Below are 21,590 nucleotides of genomic sequence, written 5' to 3'. Positions count from 1 at the left end.
AGTTAGCACATTATATCCATTGTAGTCCTAAAGAGGGTGACATAAATAAGCCCTCAGAGGCTTTTTTCATCTTATATCTAAATCTTATTGCCATCCTCAAGATATTTAACAGAGTCAGATACACAGTGGACACTTTAAAATTATTTCATTTAAATTTGAGTAATGTAAAACTGTTGTTGATTATTTAGATAAACTAATTTCTAAACTATTTCTGTGTCATAATACACATAGTACATATCATAGTGTATCTGCTTCAAATGTTTTGTTTTACAAACTCATTTTGGTTAAAATTGTCAGTTTGAAAAAGCACCAAAATACTTGTCATCAGAAGAAACAACATTGTGTTCTGTTCCTGTGTTATGTGTTAGAACTAAAAAGTGAGTTGGAACTACATGTTTTCAAGAAGAATAAAATTTTAAATCCAAAATGTGATTAAAGGCATATTTCCAAATATTTACAAGATGAAATCAAGCGTATAAATATTGGGTATGTGTAAAACAGAACTCTTTTTCTATGGATTCAGTTGCACATGTTAATAGTATAAAGCCTGAATAAGAATGACACTTCTAATTCACTGTAAAATGTTATAGGGGCAAATGAATTAGGGAAGGAAGAGGCACTGAGGGTTTCATTAGTATTTCTTTTATTGTCGTTTTATGGGGTAGAATTTACATACCATAAATTACACATGTTTAAGTGTACGTTTGATACGTTTTGACATTTGTATACCCATGAAATTATCACTATTGTATCTCCATGATTTACCAGAGGTTTCCTCCATCCCCTCACTAGGTGCTCTCTGGTTGTGTTCTATAGATTTGTTTGCATTTTTTTAATATGTATTTTTTTAGATGTAGGTGGACACAATACCTTTACTTTGGATTTTATGTGGTGCTGAGGTGTGAACCCAATGCCTCACGTGTGCCTGGCAAGCATTCTACCACTGAGCCCCAGCCCCAGATTAGTTTGCATTTTAATGGAATCTATTATGAATTTTTTTTTTTTTTTTTTGAGGAGCAATGGCTGGCTTTATTTACTCAGCATAATTGTTTTGTAGTTGAGTGTATCAGTAGGTCATTGCTTTTTATTGCTGATCAGTATTCCATTGAACCAGAATTGGCAATTGGTTTATTTACCCCTCATTGTAAGATATTTAGGCTATTGCCACATTTTGACTACTATAAGTACAGTTGCTCTGAATACTTGTGTAAAACTGTATGAACATGTGCTTCCCTTACTCTTGGGTCAATATCTGGGAGTAAAATGTCTGCAATGTGTGGTAGGGTTATAATTAACTTTATGGACCCACCTACTTGTTTTCCAAGGTGGTTGGGCCATTTTATAGTTGGATATCGCCAGAAGAGATAGAAGCCACAGTTGCTACACATCCTAACCAACACTTGGAATACGGTCATTTTAATTTTAGAGGTTTAGTGGTATCTCACTGTGATATTAATTTCTATTTCTTTACTATTTTTTTCCTTTACTATTTAGTGGGCTTTTTGTTGTTGTTGTTTCGTTGTTTTTGTTTTTGTGGTGCTGGGGATTGAACCCGGCCCTTGTGTATGCAAGGAAAGCACTCTACCAGCTCTATCCCCAGCCCAGTATTTTTTTTTTAAATATATTTTATTTTTCAGAACAGTTTTACTGTCACAGCAAAAGAAGGTACAGTATAAATAATAAACAACATCCCCCACCAAAGTGATAGCATTTGTTACAGCTAATGAACTTATATTACCATATTATTACCATCCAGAGTCAATAATTTACATTAGGGTTCATTCTTGATGATACATTCTATGGTTTAGACAAATATATAATAACAGTTATTCACCATTATAGTATCATACAGAACCGTTTCACTGCTTTAAAAAGTCCTCTATGCTTTGCTTATTCATTCTCTTCCTCCTGAACCTGTGTCAATCATTAATCTTTTTACTATCTCCATAATTTTACCCTTTTCAGAATGTTTTAGGGTTGGAATCATAGAGTATAGTGTTTTATATATTGTATGATGGGCTTCTTTCACTTGATAATATACAAATTTCCTCCAGGGATTGATAGCTCATTTCTTTTTAGTGCTGAATAATATTTTATTGTCTGAGTGTACCACAGTTTATCCATTCATCTACGAAAGTACATCTTGGTTGCTTCCAGGTTTTAACATTTATGAATAAAGCTTCTATAAATGCTTGTGTACAGGTATTTGTGTAGATTTATGTGGTTAGAATATTTAGTTTTATAAGAACCCACTCAAATTACTTTTTCTTGAGAATATATTCTCTCATGATTATTAGCCATCTGTCTGGTGAAGTGTCTTTTCAGGTGTTTTGCCCATTTTAATGGTATTGTTCCTTTTTAATTTTTATTTATTTAGTTAAGTTAGTTGTAGTTGGTCACAATACCTTCACTTTATTTATTTATTTTTTACATGGTGCTGAGGATTGAACCCAGCACCTCATGCATGCTAGGTGAGCGCTCTCCACTGAGCCACAACCTCAGCCCCCCTTTTTATTTTTAATCTTTGAGTTCTTTATTTTAACAGTCCTTTATCTGATGTGGTTTTTGCAAATATTTGCTCCCAGTCTGTCATTTGGCTTCTTATTTTCTTGACATATTTCACAGAGGAAGTGTTTTAAATTTTATTATAGTTCTGCTTATTGGGTCGTTCTTTTTTTGGATAATGTCTGGTGGTGTGTCAAAAAGGTCATTGCCAACCCCCAGTTTATCTAGATCTCACCTATGTTTTCTTCTAGGACTTTACATTTTACATTTAGATCTGTGATCTATTTTGAGCTAATTTTTGTGACCAGATTAAGGTCTGTATTTACATGAAAACAATTTTTTTTTGCATATGTATTATATTTATTCTTTCAGTCTGTCACTTTTTTGTTCTTGTCTTTTGAAGATACATAGGTGTCTGTGTTTTGTTTTGTTTTTTAAGTTTATACCATCCTTTTGGTGGTATACTTATGATATGTTTGCCTAGTCCCAGGTTACAAAAGTTTTCTCCTATATGCTTTATAGTTTTAGGTTTAAGATTTGGATTTGTGTGTATATGTGTGTTTAAGTTAGGATTTGTACATTGTGTGAAGCATTGATCTAATGTGCAACTGTTGCAGCACCATTTGTTGAAATGACTTCTTTTCCTACTACATCACCTTGTGGCTTTTGAATTTTAGAATCATCATTGTAATTTTTCAGAAGGGCTTGATGGGTTTTTACTGGAATTACAATTGATTGTCAAAATTTGCTTGAGGAGAATTGATATATTACCAATATTGACTTTTCCACTGTATGAATACCTTTATTTAGGGTCTTTTAAATTGTTCCCAGCAATGATTTACAGTTTTTAATATATACGTCATTAATCTTTTACCAAATTTATAATTACTTCACATTTTTTTTCTTTTATGATATTTTTAGTTTCTAGTTTGAAAGTACATAGAACTACAATTATATATTAATTTTGTAATCTAAATTCAATTAAGTTTTTATGAAAATTGTATTAGATTTTCTATATAGGTAAACTTGTCTGTGAATGCCTCTTTATGTCCATTCTGGGTGCTGTTCATTTCTGTTTCTTGCATTATTGCATTGGCTAGAAGATCTAGTACAGCATTGAATAGAAGTAGGGAGAAAAATATTCTTGCTTTGCTCCTGTTTATGGTGTGTGTGGAGTCATTTCAGGCTTCTCGCTTTAAGTGTAATGCTATTTCTAGGTTCCTCACAAGTGGCATTTATCTGATTGAGAAAGTTTCCTTTGTTTCTAGATGGCTGAAAATTTTTTCTTCTAAATGAATGCTGGATTTTGTTCATGACTTTCCCTACATCTCTGTGATGGTTGTATTTTTTTTAACTCATGAATATGGTGATTTAGATTGCTTGATTTTTTTTTTAATTGGTAAGCAAAAGTTGCCTTACTGAGATAACCCCACTTTTATGATTTATTACATTTTTATATATTGTTGGATTCAATTTGCCAAAATTTGGTTAAGAGTTCTTGTAGTGTTCATGAGGAGTACTGGCCTGAAATAGTTTTTTCGAACTGTCTGTTTAGTTTGGGTGTCAGAATTATTGGTGATTTGTGTCTTGATGGTGAGTCTAGATTGTGACCATAATATGTTGTAATTGGAATTGATAAAAAATAATTTAATAGAAATGACACCAAAACACAAACTTAACCAAAAGGGGTGCACATAAAAACTGGTGAAATCTGAATTAAGCCTGCTCCTGGGAGTATTGCACCAACATTGGCATCTGTTATGGTTTGGATATGAGGTGTCCCCTGGAAGCTCCTGTTGATGCAGGAATATTCAGAGGTGAAATATTCAGTTTATAAGAGCTGTAACCTAATCAGTTTGAACGGACTGTAGGCAGGTGGGTTATAACTAGAGGAAGTGGGACACATACACATTTCTCTTTGCTTCCTGACCTGATCATGAGCTGAGCATTTTTCCTTTGATGGGCCTTCCTCCCCCGCCCCCCAATTTTCCTTCCTCACCTTTGGAAGCAAATAGAGCAGTGGAAGTGGAGTTGGCCATCTGTGGACTAAACTCTCTGCAACCATAAGCCTCAAATAAACTTTTCCTCCTCCAAGTTGCTCTTGTCAATGTTTTGGTCACAGCATGGAAGGGGGGGAAAAAAAAGCTTACACCATTTTTGCTGAGACACTATTAGAGTTATTGCAAGATGTTATCATTAGGGAGAATTGAGTGAAGGGTACGCGAGAGCTTTCTCTAAGACTTAGAATATTGCAAAATAAAAGTTACATGAGACAATATTTTAGGGACTTATAGAAAGGAGGAAACCATTAATCCTGTGTTTTAATCTACTAATATTGTAGCTGCTGTTCTTTGTTTCATAGTGTTACATACATTAAACCACTTTTAGGACTTAAGATTTCCATGTTTCTTCATTTTGAAAAATTTAAATTCAAGGTTCATTTAAAACTTTTTGATAGCTTGTATTAAACTAACAAAACTGGGCTGGGGTCGTGGCTAGAGCACTCACTCGCCTAGCACATGGAGGCACTGGGTTCCATCCTCAGCACCACATAAAAATAAATAAAGTAAAGGTATCCTGTCCAATTACAACTAAAAAATAAATATAAAAAAATAAATAAACTAATTAAAACTTGTGGTTTTCCATCGTATACAGGGTTCTTCAATGTGTTTAGTAATATGGTGTGATATTTTCCATTGAAGTATCATGTTTTAATATTTATGGGTTTTTCCTCCCATTCCTTTACAGCTTTACCTTTAGTTCAAGTGGATGAGAAGGGAGAAAAAGTAAGGCCAAATCAAAATCGTTGCATAGTTATCCTGCGTGAAATCTCTGAATCTACCCCTGTGGAAGTAAGTGACTGTTCCTCTCATGGGTACTTGGACATTTTCCTGAGGGTTTTTGGTGGTTTTGATTATTTTTATGTCTGTGTTTTTAAGGACGGCTTATATTTAAGAATAGAAACCTAACAGTTAACACTTTTCCTATTTATACACTCTGATAGTTATGATGTGCATTCCTCGTAGAAGGAAACAATCCTCAATTCTTTTACCCTCAGAGCTCCTTTACACACTTTACACTAAAGATAGGGTTTGTATATTGCAATATTTGTAAATTAAAATGAATTTAAATATTTATCTAATAAGAAATAATGATAAACCCCAAATTAAGATACAGGGCACTTTTATGATAAATAATTATTTTAAATAAATATTTTATGAAGAGGGAGTTGTGAAGAGATCCCTGAGTACCATTGATGTTGCTGCTGAATCCAGGCTACTATGCCCACTTTTTTATTTGCCAGTGAATTTCCACCATCAGTGCAGATGTCTTCAGAGTAAAAAGGCAGTCATCTTTGTTCATAAAAATGGAATGTGAAGATCATCATTAGAGAAGCAGTGGCTTAGGGCAGTAATTTTAAGGAATAAATCATAGTATTTGATAGTTTTAAAATATTGAAATTGGCTGATTTGCATTGCTATAAAATCTGTTACTTCTCCAAATGGTTAACTAAGCTGCACTGGTGCTGGGGATGGAGCTCAGTGATAGAATGCTTTCCTAGCATGCATGAGGTCCTGGGTTTGATTCTCTGGCATGGTAGAAAGTAAAATAAGTTGCACTGTGTAGTAAATACTGGGGGTTAGGCCTGGAGATAGTGAAGATAAGTATTGATGGAAGATGCTAGGAATTTAGCTCATCAGATCAGTTCTTAACCACCTCAGAGAACAGCATCTACTTCCTCAGGGGGTGCTTAATCCATTTAGCCTCATTTTCTTTCATTTCTCTCATGCCTTATGTGATATAAGCCTTTCATGCTACATGTCTTTTTAAACACTGTCTCCTCTGCTAAGGAAATAGCACACTTTCTAACTGTGCTTCCATGGTTTAGGTTTTAAGTCCTAATTTATTTGAAAGTTTGTTAAGAACACATGTAAAAAATGTCACAAAGATAAGGATTCCAACAAGGTTGTAGGTATAGGGTAAGAAATCATATTACTCTTTAAAAAGGTTTTGTTCTAGAGGAGGTTTGCTTTCTGTTTCACCAAGATACTTTAACTAATTGTATGTTGTAATACTTGGAGAAAAATAATTATATTTTTATTAAAGTTTTGAATATGAAGGACTAGGATATTATTATTATTTATTATCATTATTATTATCATCATCATCATCTCGATATCTTTGTTATTTAAAACATAGATCCTGTTCTTCAAAACTTGAAATGCTTATAAAAATTATAACTGAGTTGAATTTTCTACAGTTAGCTGTAGACATTGATCTTGGTATCATTTCTATTCAAAACTGTGCTCACTTAAATAAGTCTGTTGTCAAAGTTTGAGCAAAATTAAGAGAGAAGGCTTGGAAGAAACCCTGTGGTAATTATAAAGTTGAGAAATAAAGAAGGAAAGTAAGTACTCCAAAACAATTTGAATAGGAAATAAGTTTCCAAGGACTGTATGATGCAGAGTCCATCTCTTGATGCTTAGAAGTATAGGGTGAGAGTTTCTAGAAAGTTGTCTGGGTTACTTCTCACTGATTAGAACATTTGAAATCTTGATCCAGTGTTTCATTTATGTGTGTGTGTGTGTGTGTGTGTGTATGACAATGGAATGCATTACAATTTATATTACAATATAGAGCACAATTTTCATACTTGTATACAGAGTATATTCATACCATTTCATGTCTTCATACATGTACTTTGGATAATGATGTCCATCACATTCCACCATCATTTCTATCTCCATGCTCCCTCCCTCCCCTTCCCACCCCTCTGTTTATTCAATTTTTATAAAATAGTTTAGAGGGAAACCTCACAGAGGCAGAAGAATTAACCACTCCAGTACAGTATTGACAGCCCAGTGGTATTAAAGGACTATTGGTTGAGTTTAGAAGTAGTAATACTAACTAATGTTAGTCAAGTATGACTTCTGCATTAATGTATTAGTTTTCTCTTTTAGCCAAAAATTATTTATCAGATGTTTATATATTTATCACCTATCAAAATAGGTGTACAATTCCAGGAAACAATTTTTTATGGTCATTTAATTAATTTCTTTACTTTGTGAAGGGTTTACTGGCTAATAATTTTTTTAAAGAAATGACCTTATTTTTTCCCTTTTTGTTTTTCTCCGGAGTCTACTTTGTGTGGTATGAATGTAGCCACTGTAGTTTTCATTTATTATTATGATGGTATATCATCTCCATTCTTTTCATTTTAACCCATTTGTGTCTTTTACATTTAAAATGAGTTTCTGGTAAGCATTGCATAGTGGAGTCTTGCTTTTCTTACCCAATCTGAAAATTTTTGCCTTTTAATTATGAGTGTAGCTCATTTATATTTAAGTGATTAATGTTGTTGCTGGGTTTAAATTTGTCATTTTACTATTTCCTTTTTGCTTCTGCTGTTCTTTGTTTTCTTTCTTCCACCCTCCAACCCTTTTTTGGCTTACTAGATATACATGTTGTTGTTGTTGTTGTTGTTGTTGTTTTTAGTTGTAGTTGGACACAATACCTTTTTTATTTATTTATATGTGGTGCTGAGGATCAAACCCAGTGCCTCCCATGTGCTGCTAGGCAAGCGCTCTACTTCTGAGCCACAACCCCAGTCCGATATATGTGTTTTTTCAGTGCTTGCTTTATGGTTTATCAGCATTAAGCTTCCTAGAGTGTACCCTTAAATTAATGTAATACCATTTCTCTTTAAAACAATATTCTTCTGGTTTTGCACCTTCAGCCCTGTGCTCTTGTCTTGTACTTTAATTCTGTGTGGCCATAAGCCCCACAATACATTGTTATGTTTGCTTTGAACAATTTAATTTTCTTTTAAGGAAATTAAAAATAATAAAAATGTGTTTTTTATTTATCTAATATTTGCCATTTCTAGTGCTTCTCATCCTTTGTCTGGGTCTAGACTTCCTGTCTAATGTCACTTTCTTTTTGCCTGAATAGTCCTTTAAAATTTCTAACAGGTCTGCTAGTGATTTTCCCCTGCTAGCTTTAATATATTTGAGAAAAGTTTTTATTTTAGGCCTATTTGCTGGGTATAGATTTCTAGATTGACCAGGGAAAGTTTTCTCCCTTTCTGTTGTCATTCTGTTCTCTTCTGATATGCACTGTTTATGACAGTGAATCCGCCTTTTTTTAAAATCTTCATTCCTCTGTGTGTGATAAATCATCTTTCTCTGTGTGATTTGAAGATTTTATCACTGATTTTAAACAATTTGATAGCAGGGTACCTTGGAAAAGCTTTCAGGTTTCTTATTGAGGCATTATTTTTCATGTTCTCTCTTCTCCTTTTTTTTTTTTCTTCAGAAAGTATCTAAGTAGCTGTTAATCCTTTTTATTGTACTTTTCATTTCAGACATTGTATTTTTCATCTCTATTTCGGGTCTTTTAAAAATTCCTCCATATCTCCATTTAGCATTTTCATCCCAGGTTTTGGAGCATATAAAATATATAATCAGTATTTTATTGCTTTTGTCTACTAATTCTGTCATATGTGTCACTTCTAGATTTAATTTGATCTGTTTGATTTTAGGCCATGTTTTTCTATTTCTTTACATACTTAGTAGCTTTTGAATGCATGCCAAGCATTTTGATTTTTACTTTACTAGGTACGAATATTTTTGTATTCTGATAAATGTTGTTGATTTTGGTTCTGAGATGCAGTTAAATTACTTGATGATGGCATGCTCCTATTGTCCCAACTACTCGGGATCCTAGGCAGAATTGCTTGAGTGATCTGCCAACCTGGGCAAAACAGCAAAACCCCATCTCAATTACTTTGAACCAGTTTGATCCTTTAGGAATATTAGTAAGATGGAATCAGAGCAGTCTTTTCTCTGGGGTTCATCTTTCCCCACTGCTGAGGCAGTCCTTTTCTGAGTACTGATTTTCTGTGAATTTGGGACAGTTTTCCACTCTGACTGGTGAGAAGGCAAATTATTCCCTGCCCCATGAGATCAGTCTGGGGTTATTCCTTCTGATCATCACAGGTGGTATTTTAAGCTCAAGCTGAGGACCTGGGGAGAGTCCTCCATGGAGCTCTGGAATTTAGGCATGAGCTCAACATTCTCAGGGCTCACCTAGTTCACGTCTCCTCTCTCAAGGACTCCTTTCCTAGAATGCCTGATGGCCAATGCTGGAAACCCCTATTTCACTTGTAATTGTTTGTATTGTGTCATATCTTGGCCAGCAGCAAAAATTGAGCTAATATTTTTTATATTTTAAATTATCTTTTTTCAAAATAATGTACTTATTAGCCTGGTGGTTAAAATAGTATCTTATCTTTCAGAATATTTAGCATAATGATATCTTGGAAGCAGGAAAACCATCAATAAGTTGTATAACTATCTTCCTATGTCATTGTGGTCCTAATTCTGGAAGCTGCACTGAACACATTATCCTTTTTTGAAAAGAAATTTCCCAGGCATCACCATGTTGAACTGTGCTTAAGAGAATGCTTTTTTAAGTGAGGACAAAAAGTGGCATAACTGAGAATTAATATCTAACCTCTCTTCCTGTAGGAAGTAGAAGCACTATTTAAAGGAGATAACTTACCGAAATTTATAAACTGTGAATTTGCCTATAATGATAATTGGTTTATTACATTTGAAACAGAAGCTGATGCACAGCAGGTAAGTTCTCTCCTTGATCTCCCTATGAAGTACATAGTTTACCAGTAATTTAATATCAGTACATAGTGAGAGTAAATTTGGGCATTGAAGTTATTATATCATAGTGTTAAGATTGGGTATAAAGTGCAGACAAAATCGAGTTGTATAAACCTAAACTGGATGTTCTGTGGATAGTTTATATAGCAATATAGAAAGCATGTGACATTACAGCCTAACAATATTATAAGATCAGCAGCTTAGGAAAATCAGTTGAAGGAGTGTTAATACCTTGAAGGACACATGCCGAGTTAAGGGACTTATATTTCCTTGCTCTTAAAGGAGACGCTTGTTTGAGGGAAACAAATTAATGAGTGTTCAATAAGAAATATATTGCAACCCCTACTGGAAGTCCAAAAGAGATAATTCAGAAAGCTAAAGATAGGTTTTAACTGGATAGAAGGAGAGAAAGGGGAATGGGAGATTGGAAACGCTATGCTTACAGAACATAGCGCAGTGCTGCTGACCTGCTTGGAGAACATGTTGGATGAGCTTGAATGGGAATATGTGGATCCTTTGGACTTTATGTAAGGGGCTTAATATAGATCTAATTTGGAGAAGGGACAGCTACACATAAATAATGACTTTCTAATATTTTAGTTTTCATCTTTTAAAATATTTTTTAGTTATAGGTGGACACAATGTCTGTATTTTACTTTATATGGTGCTGAGGATCAAACCCAGTGCCTCACACATGCTAGGCGAGCACTCTACCTCTGAGCCACCATCCTAACCCTAGTTTTCATCTCTTCTCCCTCTGTTTAGAATTTCATTTCCTGAATTTCATGTTTCCGATTTGAAGTTGGGATTAATATTAGAAACTTTGTATTCAGTATTCCTTATTTCCTCCCAGGTCTTTAGTAGACTTTAATGGTATCTATTAATTCTTATAAAATTAGTATAAATCTTGTTTATGAGAATTTTTGTGTAGGGGTTCCATAATTGCTGAGGTTATTTTAAAGGATTTGTGACCCAAAGAGGATAAAGAATCACTATTATTGCTTCTGTTTATTACCATAGAATCCCTTTTTTAAGCTATTGAATTAACTATTAGTTCATGTTATTTATAAGGCTAATTGGATGATTTTGCCCTTAGGCTTACAAATACCTGCGAGAAGAAGTAAAAACTTTTCAAGGAAAGCCAATTAAGGTAAGCAAGACCAGTTGATTACATTTTCTTTTGTTTTCTAATCATTGTTCTTAAGTATTGTAATAGAAACTTAAATATTTTCAAACAGGCACGGATAAAAGCAAAGGCAATAGCTATAAACACGTTTTTGCCAAAGAATGGATTTAGACCTCTGGACATGAACCTTTATACACAGCAACGTTATACAACATCATTTTATTTACCTCCAGTATACAGTCCCCAGCAGCAATTTCCTCTGTACAGCCTGATTACCCCCCAGACATGGTCAACAACACATAGCTATCTTGATCCACCCTTGGTAAGTCTTTTTTTTTTTTAAATTAAACAGACATTTATATTGTACATAGACACTCCACTGGGTACTTTGAAAGTTTAAATGCCTTATCTAATACAGAAACCAGATTTTTTGCAATTTGCTGTAATAAAGCAGATCTTCAGGCTATGCTGTGAATTTTAAATTCAATTGAGTGATATAGACAGAGCTATCTGCACATAAATTTTGAAACACTGTGACTGTGATTGTTGCCCAGTCTGCATTTCTTCTCGTGTAAAATGTAGAATACAGTGAAAACTCTGAGCATATAGAGAAAATATAACTGATGTCCCTCTGAGCATATAGGGAAATGGCAAGTGGGGAGCTGTTCAGGAGATAGGTATTTAAGTGAGTTTCTAATAGTCTGAAATACATGCTTTCTTGCAGAGCTTTATTTTACTTCTCACACCAGCCTCAGAGTTGGTTGGCATGGTTAAGTTTTACAGATACTGGCTTGTGGTAAGGTCTGTGGTTAGAATTCATAAATTTGTAATGGATCTAGTAATTTTTCTGCCATTATGGTTTAACTAAGATGGCTAGAAAGATCAGCTGTTCCTAGTTGGAAATTAGCTTCAATTTAATTGCATGGGATGCAAGAGAATCAGCAATCTGTGATAAATGTCCTTGAAGTTGAGGTCTGGGTTAGAAAAAGAAGATAAGTTCCTGTATTGGAGGTTTGCATGGGGTAAGAATGCAGGTTTAGTTGGAATGAGAGAGGTAGAGCGGCAAAGTGCATAGAAGGTTATAGTCAGAAAGCAAAAGTTGAGTTAGTAACTTTGAAAAGAGTTTGTATCCAGAATATGGCTGTGGACCAGGTCAGGAGAGACTGGGTAGTGCTCAAGGTCAGATGGCTGGGAGCCACTTACTGGCAGAAAAACTGGGTACATGTGAAAGAGAGGGATCTTGAGAGAAGTGTTGTTTCAACTTTAATTGCTGATACAATTAAAGATAAATGTCTATGGGAAAAAACCTCAGTCTTGAAAAGACAGATGTACCAAGGAGGTGATAATTGCAAAAAAGTCACATATAAAATACCCAATTAAGAACTTCATGGGATATTATATTGTCACCTAAATTGAGCCTCTCTGTTAGATATGAGTTTTGAAAAGGGGTCAAAGAGAAGGAAGCTTCAAGAACAAAAAGCATGCACAAAAGCATGCAAATGGTTATGGACCAGATTGTTTCTGAGCAAAAGCATAGACTGGGCTCAGGAACCTGGGAAGCAAGGCTGGTAAGTTATCATGTTCTTACATAGTGTCCTGAGACATGTGGACTTTGACCTTCTGGGAGGTCATCTCTGGTTCTAAGCAAGGGAAATTAAATCATACTCCATTTAGATTATAGCTTTTACAACCATGTTTTAGTCAGCTTTTTCAATGCTGTGAGTAAAGCAACTATGAGGAGGAAAAGTTTCTATGAGGGCTCATAGTACTCCTGGGACTAGAGATGAGGCTGAACATCATGGCAGGAGAGTAGCAGAGGGAAGCAGCTCACATCAGGAAGCAGAGAGAGACTCCAGATACAAAATATGTACCCCATAGCCCCGCCCCCAATTAACCACTTCCTGCAGTCACATCCTATCTGTCTCTAGTCACCACTCGGTTAATCCCATCAGGGATTAATTCACTGGTGGTTAAGACCCACAGTCCAATCATTTTTTTTCCTCGGAAACTTCCTGCATTGTCTCACAGTGAGCTTTGGGGGGGGATATCTCGTACCAAACCATAAGACTGGCTTTGAACTCATAATCCTCCTGTTTCAGCCTCCTGAGCCACTGGGATTACAGCTGTGTGCCACCACGCCCAGCTGGAATGATATGTTTTTAAATAGTCTGATTCTTATTGATTGAAGAATGTTTCAAGTAGTGATTCTACTTTATAAGTTTTAAGTATTTCTCTTGTTGCCTTTTTTTCTTTAAATCAGTAAGTGATAAACTATCTGTAATACCCTTTTTTCTCTTACAACTTCAGTTAGCTCTAGAGAAAATCATTTGTTCTTTTTCTTTTCTGTTTCCCTTTATCAAACATGGATGAGGCTATACATATTTCAGTCAATTCCGTGAAAATTTTTAAGAGTGGGAGCCAGGTGCAATGGCACATACTTGTAATCCTAGCAATTTGGGAGGTTGCGACAAGAGGATTGTGAGTTCAAGGCCAGCCTCAGTAATTTAGTGAGGCTTCAAACAACTTAGACCCTGTCTCAGATTTTTAAAATAAATAAATTAAAAGGGCTGAGGACATTTGCAGTTGGCTAATAAGCAACCCTTGCTACTAAAAACAAAAAGAAAATTAAAAAATTTAGGGAGGGGACTGGCAAGCTCCAAACAGCTAATGTCTTTGAAGGAATACCATTTATACAGACCATTTGAGGTCATGGGTCCAGAAGCCAGAAAGTTAGTGATCTCTCTTTATCCTTTTTTTTTTTTTTTTTGAAAAACTATTTCAACAGTAAGTTTTGTGTATTCAAATTAGATATTTGAATAATTGGGTTATGTTTAAAAATCTGCTTAATATTTTTAACCTTTTAAGATTATATTTGTTTTTATCTTTAAAGGGCTGTATGAATAGACCCTTTATAATTGTCTTCTGAGTTTTACGTCAATATGTTAATATGTCAGGTGTTACATTAAGATTGCACTCTCTGCTTGCCTAGCACACGTGAGGCCCTGGGTTCGATCCTCAGCATCACGTAAAATTGAAGTAAAGATATTGTGTTCTCCTACAACAAACAAACAATAAATAGATATATAGATAATTGCACTCTAAGGGCTGTGATAATGAAGTAAGCAAAATTAGAGTAAGTATATGAATGCTCCTAAGATTGAGAAATTTGATTATAATATTTTGGGGAGGAAAGAATTGTTTACTTCTTGCTAGGAATGGAGGTAGTATTATTATTAACTCTTAGGTCAAGCATTTGGATGTTTCAGATAATGTCTGTGTCTAAGACCCCAAGTGATCTTGCATAAGGTTCTGTCCTCACCTAGTGTCAGTTTTACATGTGTGAATTTTCTTCCTCATTGAATTCTCATTAACTGAGATGATGCAGAAAAAGTTCTTAGCACCAGTCTAATTGTTGTGAGCGCTCAATAAATATTAGCTTTGGTAATAGTCTTGTAAGATGGTTTTCTTGGTCCACAATTATTTTTAAGTATAATATGGAACTTACTATCTCTGACAACAGGAAGCAGTGACTTCTGTTGCCCCAAGATATGATGCTATAAACCAAATTGAAGTTTATTTCATGGCATGTTTACTTTTTTTGTTTGTTAATTAATTTAGGTAACTCCATTTCCAAATACTGGATTTATAAATGGGTTTACGTCTCCAACCTTCAAACCTGCAGCATCTCCTCTGACTTCACTTAGACAGTATCCTCCTAGAAGCAGGCAAGTTCCAAGCATGATTCAGACGCTTATGAGCTTCATGTTAACTGTTTTTTGTTTTGTTTTGTTTTGTTTTTATTTTTCAGTAAGAAAGGTATATTTACCTTATATGTTAGGTATATTTGACCACTAGAAATGCTCATCAGAAAAAAAACTAATGAAAGTATTCAACTACAGTCTGCAAAGATTAAACACCAAAATTGGTTGTCTACATAAAGGAATAGATTGTCTTCAGAGAAGGCCTTTGAGATAACTTGTACCATGTGTGTCTGCTTTTTAACTTTGTCCTGGACTTAGAGCAGAGCAGGGCCTTGGCACATGTTTACATCATTGGGTGTGTGTGTGTGTGTGTGTGTGTATTGTGCATTAACTGTTCCAAATAACATTTTTTGTATTTGTTAAGTAGAGAACAGATTTTAGCTTAGCTGTTTGACTTTAAATTCTTGTTAAATAATGCCTTGTTTTATAGCTCAGCATGTATAAACATTCCATTTACAGGAATCCTAGTAAATCTCATCTGCGCCATGCAATTCCTAGTGCAGAGAGAGGACCTGGACTACTGGAAAGTCCATCAATATTTAACTTCACCGCAGATCGGTTAATTAATGGCGTTCGGAGCCCACAGACAAGGCAAACAGGGCAAACTAGAACGCGAATACAAAATCCTTCAGCTTATGCCAAGAGAGAGATTGGAACTGGGCGTGTGGAGCCAAGTAGTCTCGAATCCTCTCCTGGTTTAGGGAGAGGAAGGTAAGTTGTTATATATGATGCTGAATAGATACTGTGTGTCATCCAGGCTTGGTGTCATACACTGGTACTGCTTGTCCAGCTACTCCAGAGGCTGATGGAGAAGGATCACAAGTTCAAGGTCAGCCTTGACAATATAGCAAGACACTGTCAAAAAGTAAAAAAAAAAAAAAAAAAAAAATTTTAAGAGGACTGGTGATGTAGAGCACACTTGGGTTTTGTCCTTTGTATTATATCAAAATATTAATATTTTAAAATTTCTTAAATTTAGATGTTTTATAATTATTTTCTATATCTCAGAAAATCAAATTGAAACCTATAAATATTAGAGGTTTGTATACTTGCTGTGATAATTGTTAACTTTTAGAGCAGAGGATTTAAATGGTTTGTGTGTGTGTATATGTGTAGTATGAAATTTTATTCCATGAGAACTGCAGATGGAATTGAACTCTTCTAGGTTACAGTCATCACTTGTAGGGAGTTTAGAGCTCTACAGTTCTCAGACTCCATCTGTATGCCTGCAGTCTCACTGTGGTTGTTGTCTCTGTCCCATGGGCTTCTTGTTTGTTTCCTTTCCACCTAGCAGTGGCTTAGAGTAGAGACATTCCAGAGTTTGATATCTAAGCAAACCAGCATTTGAATTCCATTCCTACTAAATTTATCTATCAACAGAAGCTGTCATGGTGAAGTAATGTCTATCATACATTTTCATACTGGGACAAGTAGTCTCATGACCTTGGTGCCTCAGTGTCTTTTCATTACCTGGGACTCTTACCATGCATCATGAATGAAACAGCTTCCTTCTCCCTGTTTGCATGATATAGCTTGATCTTTCTTTTTGCTTGTTGTCTTGCCGTCTTTTAGTATACCTGCTCAACCAAAGTCACTTGGTGCGTTCGCGCACATGCGCGCGCGCGCTCTCTCTCTCTCTCTCCCCGCCCCCCTCATTCTTTTTACATATGCATGACAGTAGGATGTATAAACTTCCCTCTATGGAGAGGTGAGGTTAGAGAAGGTGAAGGTGGACCCTGGAGTTTGCCTCCTATATAGTATTAACTAGGGCAATTCATCTCCTTAGTTGCTAATTTGATAGGGACAATCATGATTCTTTTCTGATGAATGATGAGCAAGCAGTTCATCCTTCCTGAACCTTTTTTTCTTTTTTAAAAATAATTTTTAGTTGTAGATGAACATAATACCTTTATTTTATTTATTTATATGTGGTGCTGAGGATCGAACCCAGGGCCTCACAAGTGCAAGGCAAGTGCTCTACCACTGAGCTACAACCCCAACCCTGAGCCTTTTTTTTTTTTTTTTAACTTACCTTGAAAAGTTTTAAGTGAAGATATTTCTGTGGTTTCCCTATACAAAGTTTATAGTACAATGACTGACATACAGAAGCTCTAAAAGTGTTGGTTCGTATTTCTTCCTGGTACAGTAAAGGCACAGCTCCAAGATATTGCAGGTTTGGTTACATGCTACTGCAATAAAGCAAAAATTGTAATGAAGTGAGTCACAAACATTTTATTGGTTTTCTAGTACATATAAAAGTTATATTTACACCATGCTCTAGTAGTATAGTAAGAGTGCAGTAGCATCTGTTTTAAAAAAATAATGTATATGGGGCTGGGGATGTGGCTCAAGCGGTAGCGCGCTCGCCTGGCATGCCTGCGGCCCGGGTTCGATCCTCAGCACCACATACAAACAAAGGTGTTGTGTCCGCCGAGAACTAAAATAAATAAATATTAAAAAAATAATAATGTATATACCTTAATTTAAAAACACTGTTTTGGGGCCTGGGGTTGTGGGTCAGCGGTAGAGCACTTGCCTAGCAAATGTGAGGCCCTGGGTTCGATCCACCACATAAAAATAAATAAAATATGTGTCCAACTACAACTGAAAAAAAATTAAACAAACCCTGTTTTGCTTAAAAATGCTAATAATCATCTGAGCCTTAAAATTCTGATTGTTTTGCTGGTGGAGGATCTTGCCTCCGTGTTGATGACTGCTAAGTGATTAGGGCTGCTAAAAGCTGCGGTGGCTCTTGCAGTTTTTATTTTTATTTTTATTTTTAATATTTTTAGTTGTAGATGGACATAATGACTTTATTCTTTTTTTTTTTTTTTTAATGTGGTACTGAGGACCAAACCCAGTGCCTCACACGTGCTAGGCACGTACTCTACCACTGAGCCATAACCCTAGCCCATGTTGCAGTTTCTTAAACTAAGAAAACTAAAACTCTTGCCATGTTAATTGACCTTTATTTTTATATATATGGCACATATATATGTATAAATAAATAAAGTAAATAATATATAGTATATATAAGTAAATAGTGTATATGTGTGTGAATAAAGTTGTAGATGAGCACAGTATTTTTATGTGATGCTGAGGGTTGAACCCAGTGCCTCACCTGTGCAAGGCAAGTCACTACTCCTGAGCCTCCAGCCTCTTGATTGACTCTTTGTTGTGGTTGTAAAACAGCATAAACAGAATTTCTTTCAAAATTGAAGTCAATCCTCTGAAATCCTGCTATTGCTTTATCACCTAGTTGATGTAATAATATAAATCTTTTCTTCTTAACAATATTCAGAAGACCTTTACTAGGAGTAGATTCCATTTTAAGAAATTACCTTTTATGTTCATCCATAAAACTTACCAGTGTTCATCAAAGTTAGGTCATGAGATTACAGCAATTCAGGCTACCTTTCTAATTTAGTTTTCTTGCTATTTCCACTACATCTTCTAGTTATGTCCTTCACTGAACTCTTGAGCACTTTAAAGTCAACAATGAAAGTTGGAATCAGCTTTTTTCCAAACTTTGTAAATGTTGATGTCTTGGTTCCGTCCTTTGAACCACAAAGGTTCTTAATGGCATCTAGAATGGAGATTCCTTTCCAGGTTTTTAGTTTACTTTTCCCATATCATCAGAGGAATCATTACCTGTGGTATCGGTTCCCTTATGAAATGTATGTCTTATATTGAGACCTTAAAAGTTGAAATTACTCCTTGATCCGTGGACTGCATAATGAATGTTGTGTTAGTAGGCTTGAAAACTACATTAATCTGCATTGCCAATGAGTCAATAATATTTTGAAAGGAGTCCTCCCCCTCCCCAAGCAGCAGATCTCAATGATGGACTTACAGTATTCAGTAAGCCATGTTGTTTACAGGTTTTGTTGTTGCATTTATAAAGCACAATTAGAGTAGAGTTACTGTAATTCCTTAGGGCTATAAGATTTTCATAATGGTAAATGAACACTGGCTTCAAGTTGAAGTCATCAACTGCCCATCCCCTAACACAGAATCAGCCTGTCCTTTAAAAGAAGACATTGACTTTTCTCTATTTAGATGGCAGCATTTTCCAGTAGAAGACTGTTTCATCTACCCTGAAAACCCCATCACTGAGTGCAGCCACCTTTGTCAGCCATCTTAGCTTATCTCCTGGGTAACCTGCTGCAGCTTTTCCATCAGCACTTGCTGCTTCACCTGCACTGTGATGTTATGGAGAAGGTTTCTTTCTTCAAGCTTCCTGAGCCATCCTTTGCTAGCTTCAAACTTTTCTTTAGCTTTCTCACCCCTCTCAGCCTTCCTAGAGTCGATCTCTGGATTAGGGTTTTTATTAAAGGAACATTGTTGCTGGTTTGATCTTCTCCCCAGACCACTAAAACTTCTCCATATCAGCCATAAGGCTTTTTTGTCCAGTTATGATGCATGTGTACTTTTATTTCCTTCAAGAATTTTTTTCTTTTGCATTCATACCTTGGCTTTCAGCCAGTTCTAACTTTCGATAGGCTTTCCTTGCTATGCTTTTTCGTTTCTAGCTTTATTAAACAGCATCTGAAAAAGAAAAAGAGGAGAACACGATAAAATGAGGTGTGCCTATATGCTTTTGGTGCAGTTTGAGAGTTAAAGAGGAATCCACAAGCAACTAATCCTCTCTGTGCTGATTAAATCAGCATCTGTGAAGCTGGTGGTGAGATTGTAAGAGTGGCCACAGGCAACATGGTTTAGTAGAACTGGCATTGGACTGAATATAGGTCAGGAAAATAAACAGCAGCAACTGTTTTGATACACATTTGGTTCATCAAATTGACTGAAAAGACAATAGGGGAATATTGAATAATGCTGAGTTAGTGATGCTAGCTGGAGCTACCAACCTTAGGGTGGAGTTTGGGGTTGTTGGAAGCTAGGAAGGAAAGAGCTTGCAGAGCTAGGCACAGACTTCTAGGGACAGGGGTCTGCCTAGCTAGCTCAGTGCTGGTACCTCTCAGGGGCATGTGTAAAAGAGTACAAACTGGAAAGACAAGTTCTGTGCCCTCTTCAACCTCCCTGTGCCTCTTAGCACTCCGTATTAATAAAAGATTTACAAGAAGCTTCTTGGCAAAAGAACAAGGGGATTTGCAGAATCCCAGCCACATCACAAAGTAGTATAAAAAGGTAGGTAACTAACACCCTATACCTCTTAGACACTGTCACCATTTGTATACTCCAACAGTGTTTGAACTTTAGTGTGGCAACTATCTGAAGCCTGTGCCTTTGCCTGCCAATGAAGATTTTATACAAAAGGAGACTCCAACTATCTTCTCAGTCATGGAGTCATGCTCCCACCTAAGTAATCCACAGCCTGAGGGTATAGCTGCCATCAGTGATACAGGGGAGAGAACAGAGCTTAGCTAGCACACACCAATAGAGTACAATAGCCAGGGACGGCAGCATAGTTCCCACAGTCTTTTTTTTTTTAAAGCCAGTGAAGGTACAAAGGGTTCCATAGTCCTTGTTTCGGAAGTGGGCTATGAAGTAGAGGTGAAACATGTGATTTCCTTCTTTCTCTCTGCATTATGTGCTGTCTTCAGAGACATAATTGAGTGCCCTTGGTCCCTTCAGCAGGGTGATCCAGGCCTTCCTTCCTGAAGGACCTGATCCACTGTGGTCATGGCCCCCTTATGTCTCCTTGGTGGGTTGGTTTGTTTTTTCATTAACATTTTCTGTTGTACTGAAGCACTAAGAGGCTTCCAGAGAGCCCCCCATGGGTCCAGTCATGCTCTTCCTACCTTCATGCACAGCAGCTACCCATAGTTTTTGTCACCCCAGCCAGGTTCAATGCCAGGTAGTTGTCTAAGGTTTCGTCTCTGGAACCATGATGTTTCACCTGATAGAAAACATCATGGTTTGGGGTCTAAGACATGCAAACCACCAGCATTCAAAGTTGTGGGAATGAGAAGCACCGACTCTGGTATAAAAGTGATTCTCCATGATGCTGCAACCTCACCTCTGGTTATAGAGCCATACTGGGTCACACTTTGTGGTTGTGAATTAGAACCCATCTCAGGCCTGTAGCTCTGTCTTCACTCAGCTATTCACATTTTGAGTGATGGGCCGTTAGCCAGCAGGTTCCAGCTTGGCCTATTGTCACATGGTCCCCAGTATGTCAGTAGGTTTCTAGTGTATTAGTAAACTGCTGTGAAGGCAAGGAGAGCATTTTGTGAGGGCCACTGATCATACTGCTGACGGATCCCAGTGCAGTCAGATTGGTATCCAGGACACTGCTTCTGTTCCAGTATGAAGGAGCTACTGTGGTCAGACACCACAGTTGTGATGAGCTAACCACCCATGGTGAAGGGCTGTCCCCACATGGGTTCCATGTAGTCCTGTCTTTTCAGCAGCAGCTGCAACAGATGCTCACACTGTTCACCCAACACCCCTCTTTTGAGATTATCTCATTCCTGTTACTTTCATCTCTCATCCAGCCAGATCTGTAGCTCCTTTGGAGGTTAGAGTGTGGATTGAGGGCAAGGAAGGACTGGTGGTTGA

The 21,590-nt window shown here is 36.3% G+C and overlaps 1 protein-coding gene across 3 annotated transcripts in view; it reads left to right on the top strand.

Annotated features, from left to right (window-relative positions):
* The window catches only part of Larp4b (La ribonucleoprotein 4B), a 93,542-nt gene that overhangs the window by 57,701 nt on the left and 14,251 nt on the right, over positions 1-21,590 (top strand). For all 3 annotated transcript variants that reach the window (XM_076832127.1, XM_076832126.1, XM_076832122.1), the window contains 6 exons: positions 5,254-5,357; positions 10,035-10,145; positions 11,278-11,331; positions 11,420-11,629; positions 14,926-15,032; positions 15,528-15,779. In XM_076832127.1, coding sequence (XP_076688242.1) covers positions 5,254-5,357; positions 10,035-10,145; positions 11,278-11,331; positions 11,420-11,629; positions 14,926-15,032; positions 15,528-15,779 — 838 coding nt within the window. The remainder of the gene's footprint in view (positions 1-5,253; positions 5,358-10,034; positions 10,146-11,277; positions 11,332-11,419; positions 11,630-14,925; positions 15,033-15,527; positions 15,780-21,590) is intronic.

This window comes from Callospermophilus lateralis, chromosome 13, assembly GCF_048772815.1.
Source record: "Callospermophilus lateralis isolate mCalLat2 chromosome 13, mCalLat2.hap1, whole genome shotgun sequence".
Classification (NCBI taxonomy): domain Eukaryota; kingdom Metazoa; phylum Chordata; class Mammalia; order Rodentia; family Sciuridae; genus Callospermophilus; species Callospermophilus lateralis.
This window is presented reverse-complemented; position numbering and strand designations above follow the sequence as displayed.